Source organism: Prunus persica, chromosome G6, assembly GCF_000346465.2.
Source record: "Prunus persica cultivar Lovell chromosome G6, Prunus_persica_NCBIv2, whole genome shotgun sequence".
Taxonomy (NCBI): domain Eukaryota; kingdom Viridiplantae; phylum Streptophyta; class Magnoliopsida; order Rosales; family Rosaceae; genus Prunus; species Prunus persica.
In genome coordinates this window covers 13,462,124-13,475,315 of record NC_034014.1, presented here as the reverse complement: position 1 = coordinate 13,475,315, position 13,192 = coordinate 13,462,124, and the positions used below count along the sequence as shown (strand labels likewise).

The following is a 13,192-nucleotide window of genomic DNA, read 5'->3' as shown; positions in this document are numbered from 1 at the left end:
CATGACAGACCAAATCAACTACCGCCAACAACAAGATCCTAGCTTCGTTTGCCCGGAAAGATTACAACTGTGGAAGGATGAAAAAAATGAAGACAGTGAGAAGAAAATGAAGGAATTGTGGGATATATTTATCCAAGCGGAAAAGAGATCAAAGGAGCTAGAAGTGGAGTTGGCAACATACATAGAGAAATTAGATAATGAAGAATGTGTGACTGCCACCATGACAGTGGAATCTACAGTTCAGCTTAATGAAATACAAAATCTGAAAAGGAGGATTGCAGAATTGGAAGGCAAGGAAACTCGTATTGACATGGAGAAGATTGCCAAGAAAAAGGAGATTCAAGGAAAGTACAAGGCAGAAATTCAAAGCTTGTTGTCAGACCCAACAATCTTTGATATGGAGATGGATCTGCCTACAAAACAACCAACACAACCAGTTGAAGAGAAAGAAGAAGAAAAGAAAGAAGAAGAGAAGCAACAAGAAGAGAGAGAAGAAGAGAAGAAGCAAGATGCTCCAACACCTGATGTTCCTTCAAGAGTACAAAGGGTGAAGAACAGAGAAAGAAAGAGGCTTCAAGCATCTTGCTATGTGTATGAAAAAAAATAAGAAAACAAAAAAGGAGGCAAAAAAGGATGATGAAGAACTACCACAATTCAAGCTTATCTCTTCCGAGGAGGTATGCAATTACTGCAGTTCAAGCTGCTGCTTTTTTCTATTTTCTGCATTGCAGAAACAGAAACTGCAATGCAGTTTCCATTTCCTGCAATGCAGTGTGTTATCTGCTTTACAGAAACAGAAACTGCATTGCAGTTTCCATTTCCTGCAATGCAGTGTGTTACCTGCTTTACAGAAACAGAAACTGCAATGCAGTTTCCATTTCCTGCAATGCAGTGTGTTATCTGCTTTACAGAAATGGAAACTGCATTGCAGTTTCTGTTTTATCGAATGAAGTTTCTAATTAGTTTCCTTTCAATCTGCAGTTAACACAATAGGCATCTCAGCCCGATGCCACAAATCCAATTCCTGATCCCCCAAAAGGAACGAGCCTTCATGATTCAATACCTGTAGATTTGCAACAATCAAGTGATGAAGATGAAGGACAAAAAAAGCCAACAAAGAAAAAACTAGGATGGGGTCAGAGGAAGGTGTGGCAGAAAATTCCAAAGGCGGACAGGAAAATAATTGAAAAACACTACTTAAGTACTCAACTTCGGTAATATCTCTATTCCAAAATAACAATTCTTTCATCTTTTAATTACAATTAAACTAAAACTAATCTTGTGAATTTCATGTATTCGAATCCGCAGTGATAACTTTTGGGTAGGACTCAATGATGAGAAAGTGACAAACCATGATCTCAAAGATATTGTATGGGACCTGGAACTGTCACAAAACGTAAGTATTTACCAATTCTATAACACACACTGCACTGTATTTTTTATTTGTGCTACCTATATTACCCATTTATAATTCCATTTTTCTCCAATAAATGTGAAACAGGTTATTGAGGCCTATATCCAAATAGAGGAGGATAAAATAGAGCCCATGCAGACAGAGAGTCCACAGTACATGTCCACATGGACTTCGGTAAGTATTATTTTGAAAATTCAAAATTGTTTAAACAGACAATGCACTGCAGTTTTCGAAAAATATATACTAACAAATTGCCATTCTATGATATCAGGCTTACATGCAAAGCTTCCAAGAGCCATCTTGGCACAGGTTCCTGTATGAACACTTACTTGAAAAACTCGGGAAATGCAGTGTTCTTTTCTTCCCGATTATTTCAAAAGAAGAGTTCCACTTCACACTTCTCACATTTTACAAAAATGAACGAAAGTGGAGACACTACAATCCACTTAGATCGTTGGGACGTAGAAAAGAAGAAAGGTGCATTGACATTGCTCGAAACTTTGTAAGTGGAATGAAACTGTCTTAATTTCTCAGCACAAACACAAACAGAAACTGCATTGCAGTTTCTGTATTATACATACTGCCTAATTTCAGACCAAAACTATAATATGCAATGCACTGATTACCATTTCTTTTTCTCTTTTTTTTCTTCTTCTTTAAACAGGTTAATATTGTTGAAGGGTGGCTAGAATATATAAGACCTCAAGCACGAGTGTTCATAGAAACTAAAAAAAAACCAACACTTGTGAAGCAAAAGGAAGGGCCCCCGACACTTGTACAAAAAGATTTGACTCCAACTGAAGAACTCACTCTCAATTGGATTATGCAAAATCCATTGCAGTTTCCATTTGAGGATGACATGGAATGTGCTCAACAAAGTGCATCTTCGTAAGAATTGTGTCTACTCAACTATTCATTACAGTTTGAAATCATTCAAAAGCAAAAAAAACTAATCTCGTATTTCATTTGCAGATTGGATTGCGGCATGTTCGTCATGTTCTATATAGATAAAATAGCACAAGGACAGCCCATTCCAAAAAGCGTGGACAAGAAATTCATGAATGAATATCGAGCACAATATGTCACAAAACTCCTACACCACAAAAACTGTGTAATTAATCGTCTCTAGTGATTTGCCTTTCGTTAACTCAAGACAATATGTATCTTAATTCTTGTGGATGTTTGTAAATATTTCTAGTTATGGTATATGAGAACATATTTCCTATACATATAAACTGTAATATAATCTTGGAACAAGATGCAACAAAACGAAAAGGAAACAAACAAACTGCACTGAATTTTCTGGTCAAAAATACTGCAACAAATTAAAACTGCAGTGCAGTTTATATAAATAAATAAAAATAAAAAATCAGCTCAAAAAATGTGAAAAGAACCCAAAAGCCAAAGCCATAATCAAAGTACTAAAACTTTGTTCAAAACACATTTAAGTAGGTCAGCATTGAAATGTAGTTTCTGCTCATAATCTGCAACAAATAAACAGAAACTGCACTGCAGTTTCTGCAACAAAATCTGCTCAAAATCTGAAAACAAGCATTGAATGGCAGTCGAAAACGAATATCCACTCATTAAATAATTGTATAATTTTCATTAACTTCAAAAAAGAATCACAATATCCAATTAGAAGCTGTGTAGCCAATTACAAGCAACTAAAAATGCAATACAGTTTTTGCAAAAAGTGCAACGCAGAAACTGACTATACATTCGCTAAACCATATCTAAAATAAAAAATTGTCAAATGAGAAGGAGTGTTCATATAATAGCCTTGCAAGTCTTCCTATTGTGCCCAGCAACACTGCACCGACTGCATTTCAATGACCTTTTAAATTCACCCAAAACTTTGATCCTCTTTGTTGGTGGTCTTCCGGGTGGCCTCTTTGTAATTGGCAGAAGCACAACTCCAGCTGCAGAACCATTGCTGCCCAATCCTTTCCCAATATCTGGAATAGGAAAAATAGGACTCTCATAGGCTTTTCGAAAGAAGTCGGTTTTGTAGTAACACTCCATGTAATCATAAACTGAATCTCTCTTTGCTAGGATTGCAGCCACCGCATGTGTGCAAGGAAAACCGTCAATTTGCCAAAGACGGCAAGAACAAGTCCTTTGCTCGAGATCAACCATCACAGAATAATCAGCAAATACTTCAAAAACAGTGCAATTAGAACGACGAACTGCCCAAGTCCTACCGGCCTCCGCATTTTCACAGAGTCTAGTCTCCATCTCCGGACACAAAACTGTTTTCCACTTCTCCGCTTCAATTCGTCGTTGAGAATTCAATACCATCAATTTCTGTCGAATCCCTTCTATCAAAGGTAGCACCGACAAATCTCGAAACACACCAACCTAATTATTAAAGGACTCCGCTAAACTGTTTGCCATCTCCCCATAACGCATTCCTTTGAAAAATGCGTTGGTATAGTGATCTCTAGACAAATCAGATATAAATGCCTTCACTTTCGAACTCCCAACAATCACCAACTCCTCCATTGCTACCTTAAACTCTTCCTCCGTAACAGCATATGCGCATCTACTAAATAAATTGATAACACGGTCTTGGAGCAGTTTCCCATAACCTGACTTCGGGTACTTTGATATCAAATTCTGTTTGAGGTGATAATAACAGTAAGAATGAGGCCATCCGGGAAACACAAACCCCATTGCATTTAACAAACCTTGATTGCGGTCCGAGAAAAAGGTCACCACTCTCCCCATCGGTAGCAATATAGAAGCCAAATGTTGAAGAAACCAAGTCCAATTCTCCTCTGTCTCAGAATCAACAACTCCAAAAGCTAGAGGATAAAACCCTGCAAAACAAAACCAAAAGCACAAGTATAAGCAAAAAAGGGAAACTGCAGTGCAGTTTATGAAAACAAATCTGCTCAAATTTGAAAGGAAACCAAAAGCCAAATCCATGATCCAAGTACTAAAACTAAGTTTAAAACACATTTAAGTTCATGAGCAGTTACAACATTCCCACAGACATGCAAAAAATATTAATAAAATCGAATTATGAAACAAGAAACTGCAATGCAGTTTTTGCTAAAAATTGCAACAAATGAAAATCTGCAATACATTACAGTAACCATACCTTGATTTCCATTCTTTCCCGAAGCACAGAGAAGCTGCCCCTTGTACTTGCTCTTCAAAAACGTAGCATCAATGAACAACAAGGGTATGCAATATTGAAATCCAGCAATGCAACCCCCAAAAGACACAAAAAACCGTCGAAAGCGATTAATTCCAGCTTCGCAATCAAGAGTGCAGAGAGAACCAGTGTTAGTTTCCTTTACGGCGTCCACATACCACACTAACTCGTTGAAGGACTTCGACTCATCACCGTGAACGTCCAATTTAGCTAACTCTTTGCCAAACCATGCGTGGTAGTATGAAATGTCTATACCATAATAATCTTTGAACTCGTGTATAATCTCAACTGGCTTCAGCTCTGGTTTTGCACGAATTCTGTCCACAATGAGGGAGGGCACCACACGAGACCTCATCATCTTACTCTTTGATTCCCGTATCCGACCCGCACATGTATGAACATTATTTAACGTCCGAATTACAAAACTGCCAGTAGCTTCACAATAAGAAGCATAAACACGCTAGCTGCAACCCTCTAATTTCTTATTCGAACAAACAGCAACCACCCGCTTCTTGTCATTGCCGGCATATAAAAAATTAAATCCTACTTCAAGAGCGTACTTGCACAATTTCAACCGGAACTGCTCTGCACCACCGTCAAACTTCTGCCCCACATGATGTATGTATGTCTCCCACTCATTCGACAACAAAGGCTTAGCACTTGCTCTCTTCGACCTGCCCAAAAACTCGTTTCTGTCTTCGACAGTACTAGAACACGATGACTCGCCCTTTTCACATGCTATCAACTCCTTATTTACACAAAAATCACCACTATATTCACTGCTCCCGCATAAATCCTTCACTAAAATATCAACAGTCTTCTCATTTGATATCAACAAAAATGTCCTCATCAAGTCCAAATCGCTATCCGTTTCTAGAAAACAACTCGGATAACTGGGCACCGAATACCGTAATGTGAAACAACCCAACTGCAAACCCCTAAACCTCAGACACAAAGTCTTCAAAATATCAACCATGGATGACTCTGATGAAGCTGAAAACATGATGGTTTCCGACTTATATGTGCACTTGGCAATGACACACACCTCCATTAGCCTTGAAAATGCAAACAAAACAACAAACAAAAACAGAAAACAATTAGAATCACTAAATAATGTACATGAGCAGTTGTAACATTCCAATAGAAATCCAAATATTAGTATGAAATCGAATTATGAAACAAGAAACTGCACTGCAGTTTATAGTCAAAAACTGAAATAACAGAAACAACATTGCACTTTATGTGATAACATACCCTTAAATTTGAATAGAAACCAAAAGAAAACCATGTTCAAAGTACTAAAACTTAGATAAAAACACATTTAACTCCATGAGCAGTTGTAACATTGCCTTTATGAAACCAGAAACTGCAATGCAGTTTCTGCCAACACTCCAACAAACAGATGCAGTTTATAACAGAGGAGGCAAAACAAATCGAATAGAAACCAAAAGGAAACCACGTTAAAAGTACTAAAACTAATATCAAAACACATTTAACTCCATGAGCAATTGTAACATTGCCTTTATGAAACCAGAAACTGCAATGCAGTTTCTGCCAACACTCCAACAAACAGATGCAGTTTATAACAGAGGAGGCAAAAAAAAATCGAGCCACAAAACTGAGCCACAAGATCGCGCCACAAAATTGAGCTACAAAACTGAGCTCGAAAAACCCAAAAGTGACAGATTCGGCATGATAATCGAACGAAAGATTATCCAATTAGAAGGAAACAAACAAACTGCACTGAATTTTGGAACATGATGCGGCATGATAATCAAACGAAAAAGATTCGGCATGATAATCAAACAAAAAAATGACAGATTCGGCATGATAATCGAACGAAAAAGGAAGAAATAAAAGGAAAACCAACCAGAAAATTGAGCTCCAACGGCGAGAACGAAAACGAAAACGAAAACGAACGAAATCTGCCTGCCAAACAAACGAGGACGAAAACGAAACAGAGAAGAACAGGCTCGCGCCTTGTTTAAACATTCAGGGGCAAAAGCGTCATTTACTTTGTAGGTTTACAAATGAGCCAGGCTTTTTAAGAAGAAGGGTAGAATTGTCTTATCAGTTGTTATTTTTTAACTGGCCCAACAAATCTGGGCCTCTCTTTGGGCTAATCCAAAATAGTAGTTTTTTCCTAGGTATTAAAACTAAAACCAAAATATCCAATATCTTACAAACTAATTAATAAAGTTAATTATGTCTAAAACCTAATTTTTCTTTTATTTTTCTCCTTCTTTCTCCCTCTCCCTCCCTTCCTGGGGGCATTTCTTCTTCCTTTCTTCTCTTGCGACAATCACTGTAGCAACAATGACTATTTGACTTCTTGACCACCAATCAATGCCGTCGTACACCGGTTGGCCATGCCACTTTCACGAAAAATATTTATCTATTCCTCATCTACCTAGCCCAGTGGTTAATAAACGTCAACCATTAAGGATTTCTGTGATTTTTAACGAAAAATAGCACTGGTGGCTTTATCTTTTTTCCAGCGATTTTTGGGTGTTTTCGGGCGATTCCGATGGCCAAATCCTTCGAGTGAGGCATGAAAATTCATCCCCTTATCACGCTCTACATGTTTATGTAGGGTTAATTTTGGAATTTTGGAGATTGATTTAAATACCCATATTGGGCCGATGATTTTGGCTGTTTTTCACCCATTTCTGGCCACTTTTTGGCCTTGGTCTAAGACCAAAAGTTGCTCCTCTTGTTAGCCTGAACGCGTTGGTATAGGTATTGGCTGGTGTTTTGGAGATTTTTCATCGTCGAAAAATCTCTCAAGACACCCACATTTGTCGGCTGGGAGTGACGGCCCGTGGGCCACTGTGTGGCGGCCCATTGAGTTCTAAATTGTTTCCCTTGTCGTCCTGAGCACGACAGTATACTCAAATTTGGACTTGGTTATCGTTTGACAGTCAAATAGATATTGCACCTATTATGCGATATCCGGGTTCGATTGGTTCGGACCTTTCGATCGTTCCCAATTTCAAATATGTTGTTCTTTGTACCTCTAGAATTGTGTAGGAACTTGTTGATCGAGAATCGGAGTCCCGGATACTCCGAGTCAATGATTCTAAGTTTAGGTGAAACGATCGCCATTTGATCTTGTTATTGGCTTAGATTCGACCACTCGATCGAGATCAAACTTTCGGGACTTGTTTAGTAAACTATGGTTGACCTATAGGACATTTCGAATCGGAAATCGGAGATTGTGGGGCTGTGGTCCTAATTGACTTAGATAGTGGTCATTCGGATTGTCTTCGAACACCTTAGTTACCTTCGGATTTGTCTAGGCTAGTATGACATTGCCCCACGAGTATCGGGGACGACCGAACCATGTGGTGTGAGAATTTGCATTCTCAGGTTGAGTATATCTCCTTGAGTTATGCGAGGGGAATTGACAGATTATTTGCGTTCTCAAGTTGAGTATATTGATCAGTTCATAATTGTATATCATTTTGTACCCTTCTAACTTATGATTTGGTTATGTTTTTGAGTTAAACTTGTGCTTTTAATCTCTTTTGTGTTTGTGATTCAGTTAATTGAGCTTAAGGTAGCAATGATGACTTTGGATAGGAAAAGGTGCAAAATGGTGCAAAAACGTGCAAACTGAGTTAGAAATTTGTTTAGGCCTTAACTCATTCCTCCGACTTTGGATTGGCCCAAATGACATGTGGTTGGAAAGATGACATTCTGAACTTCAAGATGGACAGCTCAAAGTCATCAGTTGCTTAAGGGAACCCAATTCATGAGCCCACGAAGTTGGTAGTCATGCTGACCTAAGGATGAGCTGATTGTTGCTTGGTCATGAAGAGCTATGCATGAGCTATGGTTTCTGGTGGGATTTGTTGGTGAAGTGCAACAGCCAAATAAGAAAAGAAACTGATTTTCAATTGCATTGGTATGTTAGGTGAAGTTGGTGAAGTGGGTGTTGTAGGTGAAAGTCATACTCAATTCAGATTTCTCACTTTCTTCTCCCAATAAATACCACTTCCATTCCACACCAAAATAAACCACATCCTGGGATTCACACTCCCACAAACCGCTTCATCCATCATCCAACACTCCCATCATTTTTCAAACACATTTAGACACACATCCTGGGATTCACACTCCCACAATTTATCCATCCTTTACTCCACCCTTCATACTCCCATCATTTCCTGAACACATTCAGAAACCACCCTCAAACACTCCCATAACCTCAAACACTCCAGCCATCAACCCAAAGCTCTAGACAGCCCCAAATCACCAAAATAGTCCTAGCAAGTCTCTTTTACATTTCCCTATAAATTTCTTTTTCTTAGCCATCACCACTCACCCAAACTCATCCCAAATCACCTCATTAACTTTCATACGTCCTTCTAGACGTGGGGAAACTCTTGGAAAAGCATTAGACGTGGAGAATCTCTTGAAGAAGCATTAGACACCATAAGAACTTCAGAAATTTTTTTTTTTTACTATGATTGCATTCATTATGTTTTCTCATTTCTGTTTAAATTTCTTTCCCACTATGAGTAGCTAAATGCATAACTAGGCCTTCGATTTAACCTAACATGAATATTCTGGGTTTATAAATTTTAAGTTTCAAGTTTGATTCATGATTCATGTTCTTATTCATTATGCCTACCTACCTATATGCTAATCGGAATGCCTAGCTATCATTCAGATTTGTGTATCCTGGTTGGAATTAAGAGTAGACACCATATGCCTTAATTTCAATTGAACTATGAATAGGAAGAGTATGTATGGACATTCGACAACAGGGATTAGATACATGCTTAGTTGTTTAATACATTCTTCTATGCTTAATGGATTTCTAATGCTTAATTTAGGTTCGACAACAAGGATCTAATTAGGGAATTAAGAATACAAGGTTAGGACCAGACACCATGGCTTAATCATACTTTAGCTAGAATAAATCTTTGAATATGAATTGGACTTATCACTTTGAATCATTATAACCTAGAATTGGATTGTTATGGTGAATCAAATGCCCTAGTCTCCAAATCTGTTTTCCAACCATCAAGACCACTCTTTGTTACACTTGTTTACTTGCTTTCGTTTGCAATTTCATTTTGTTCATTTGTTTTCACAATCACAAGCACTCTCACTTTATATTCCAATTTCATCTTGCTTCAATTGTTTCCAAACTCAATCTCACTTTAAAATATGTTTTAGACTTAACTTCTTGTTTCTAGAATTGGGTAATCTAAGTACATAATTAATATGAACTTCTCAGTCCTCGTGGGTACGACCTCGTACTTGTCTTGCTATACTACTAATTGGCCCGTACAATTGCGAGTAACACAGCATATATCTCCTTGAGTTCTGCGAGGAATGCGTCTTAGGCGAACCATATGTCCCCTGAGTTTTGCCAGGATTGTGTCTCAGGTCGATCTTGTGTCCCTCAAGTGCTGCGAGGATTTATCACACACGTGGCCACATATGTGGTGCGAGGGGAATTGATGGATTATTTGCGTTCTCAGGTTGAGTATACTCCTTAAGTCCTGTGAGGGGAATTGATGGTATATTATTGGAATTGATGGATTATGTTTGAGGTACATTTATGTGGAGAGCAGTGCAGTACCAATGTGTGGTACAGTTAACAGGATACTGTTCACCACCCTGCTCATATTATCTGCACAAGGTTGGCTAGGATCCCTAGTCACCTACCAGACTTATCTACTTAGGTGGTTAGCTAGTTTCCCCTTCCCCTGTTGCCTTTGAATTTTATGGTATTTCCGTATACCCCTTGGTGGGTGATTACAGGATATATGTACTATGCAGATGATTGTAGGTATGGCTTTCTAATAAAAGATTTGGTCATTTAAGTGTTTGGATGTACAATTATAAACTAATTGAATAGTTAGGTACATAATTTTCTGGCGTGATATTCAATTATATAGCTTGTTGAAATTAAAGTAAAGAATGATTCTAGATTTTATTGTTGGTTTCTTGAAAAATATTATATTATCTAAATTGTGATTGTTTTAGTAGAAAGAACTACGCGTGGCTTGATCCCTTAGTAAGGGTACATAGGCAATCTAGGCTAACCTAGGTGCAGCCGCAAGTTTATAATTTGTTTGTTATGTTCAGTTTTGTAAGTTGAATTTGTTGAACGCTTGGGAGTAATTGAGTTTGCTGTGGAGATTATTGGGTTTTGAGTAGAGGTCAAACCCTAAAGCAATATTTGTTTTAGGGCAAAAAGTGTATTTTGGTCATTCGTGCCCGACACCTGCTAGGTGTTGGACATGCACAGGGTTCGACACGGATTCCAAAGTGGAATTTGGTTCGGGTCCTTTCATAGTTCATATTTTTAAAGCATTTTTGTTGTTGTTGTCAATGTAACTCACTTCACTGAATGTGCAAAAATTTAAACTTATGAGTTTGGAGCCCAATAATATAGACAGAGGCACAATACACAGGCTCAATAGAGATGTACAAAATATAACTTTAAAATGGTGAAGAACAAATACAAAGCTCTAGTCTAAAATAACACAAAAACATAAAACTCTAGATTTGAAATAGTTCGGCCACACTAACCATAACACAACAACCCCACCGCCATCGCAAGTCCACAACCACTAAAGGAGGAGTCAAGAGTAACTAGGTGAACCAAATGTCTATAATCCAAGCAAATAGTGCATGCTCCACTTTAAACGCATCCTCACACCTGAAGTTGGCATCGAGGAAGAATGATGTAAGAGACACTAATGGAGCCGATGAGCTCGGTGATGGAGAATTGGCAATATGAGGCAGCCTCAGGCGAGGATTGAAATGTAGAAAGACAAGATTGGCCTAAGGCTAGTTGGACACTGTATAAGATAAAGCCTTATTGGTTAAAATGCCCCTTGAAATTTTGGTTAAATCTCACTTTCCCCTGAAATTGAAAGTAACCCATATTGCCCCTTTGAGCGTGGTTTCATGTTTCACTTTGCCCCTGCCATCAACTCTGTTCCAAACTCAATAAAAAAAATGATGACATGGCAAGGGTAATATGGTATTTTCATCCCAAATGGCTATTTTCCCCTAATGTGAGATGGGCATGTGGCAATATGTGGAGCCTACTTCTATATATCCATTTTTTTTTCCAGAAATTAATTAAACAAATAAAATAACAATAGAAAAACAAAAATACAATTCCCATATTCCCCTCTCCCTTCCCCACCTCAACCGCCCATCGCAACCACCCTAAATTACACGACTAGCTCAGTATAATATTGTTTAGGAAGAGAGATAGAGAGACAGAGAGAGAGAGAGAGGTTTGTTGTTAAACTAATCTTGGTGGTGGTTGATGGGTGGTGAGATGGTGATACTGTGCATGTTGGTAGCATGGAGATTGGTGGTGCTGGGCAGAGTTCAGTGCCACTACAAGAAACACGAGCATAATCTCTAGAAAAATCTTCGAGAAAATTGACACCGATGACCTCATGGTACTCTGTTTGGCGAACAAGACCGCAGCCCGTACGTCGTAATTTCATCAATACCTTCCCATCAATTCCCCTAATTTTCAATTTTTGATCTTTTTTGTGCAGGAAAAATGCCTTTGGCTTTCCTCGAAGACATTAATCAGATATTCGTCATTTCGTCTCTCAATAACCTCCAACTTTTTGCTTTCGTTGGTGGTTGGTTGTTTGGGTATGGTGTTGGCTCGATAAGTTAGGATGGGGAGGTTGGATCTAGAGGGGAGAAAGACAAGAGGGGTGGCTTCAATTGTGGTTCGAAATGGATGGATCGATATGATGGTGGGGCTGCTGGGAAGAGGGGGGACTTCTTAGAAGAAGGGGAACTGTTGGTGTAATTTGGGTTGTGAATGGTGGGGGAGGTTGCTATTTGTGCAAATAATCTAGATCCTTCGCCCTTTGAACTTCTTTCTTTCTCTTCCTCGATTCTTGTAAAAAAAATTGGAGTAAATAGACCGCATCAAGGAGGTGTTGACCAAAGGCCCTATGATGCCTAAGTTAGTTCAATTGAATCTATGTAAAACAATAGCTAAAAAAGGGTATAGAGATTTCTCTATGGTGAGAACTGGGTGGTCGGAGCCGTGTGCGGTGACACTTAGCCGTGTATGAAAAAATATGGAGAGTGGAGAGTGGCGAAGCCGACGGCAAAGGTGTTTCCGTCGGCTAGGAGAGAGGGAGAGAGATTACTCGGGTATTTTTGCAGGATTTTGAAGCTAGGTTTAGAGTTACCTTGAGTGTTGAATGAAGCCGTGTATTTATAGGAGCCTCGGAGGCTAGGGTTTTGCAAAGAATAAACTCTTATTTGGAAGGAGTGGAAGGAGTTTATTCTTTCTCCAAATTGCAGAGATTGAGTCCATTAGGGATTTGATTGGGATCAAATCTCCTAATTTTATGATGATATCTCCAAATAAGGATTATATCTTAACTAGTGATATTATCTCTTTAAATAAACATAATATCCCTATTTTTAGTGTCAATTATCTTGCCAAATAAATGACTTAATTAATTTGACCTAGTAGATATTCTTCTTATCCATGTGGTGTCTCTTGATTGTAGGCTAAATATTTGTTCCCACAACTGCAATGAGGGTTAAGGTGGGGAATTGACTTTTTTTTCTTTTTCTAATGTTGTTTTATTTGTTTA

The 13,192-nt window shown here is 38.4% G+C and overlaps 2 protein-coding genes and 1 long non-coding RNA gene across 3 annotated transcripts; 1 reads left to right on the top strand and 2 right to left on the bottom strand.

Annotated features, from left to right (window-relative positions):
- LOC109949939 lies at positions 1,669–2,641 on the top strand. The gene is made up of 2 exons (XR_002272260.1): positions 1,669–1,916; positions 2,079–2,641. It is a non-coding gene; the product is annotated as an uncharacterized LOC109949939 (long non-coding RNA).
- On the bottom strand, positions 3,185–3,652 carry LOC109949632. Its single transcript, XM_020565715.1, has one exon. It carries the CDS (start codon positions 3,650–3,652, stop codon positions 3,185–3,187), a length of 468 nt encoding a protein of 155 aa, XP_020421304.1.
- On the bottom strand, positions 3,776–5,560 carry LOC109949631. The gene is made up of 2 exons (XM_020565714.1): positions 4,521–5,560; positions 3,776–4,236 (listed from the first exon to the last, which is right to left on the bottom strand). Exons 1-2 carry the CDS (start codon positions 4,933–4,935, stop codon positions 3,776–3,778), a joined length of 876 nt encoding a protein of 291 aa, XP_020421303.1. The 5' UTR covers positions 4,936–5,560.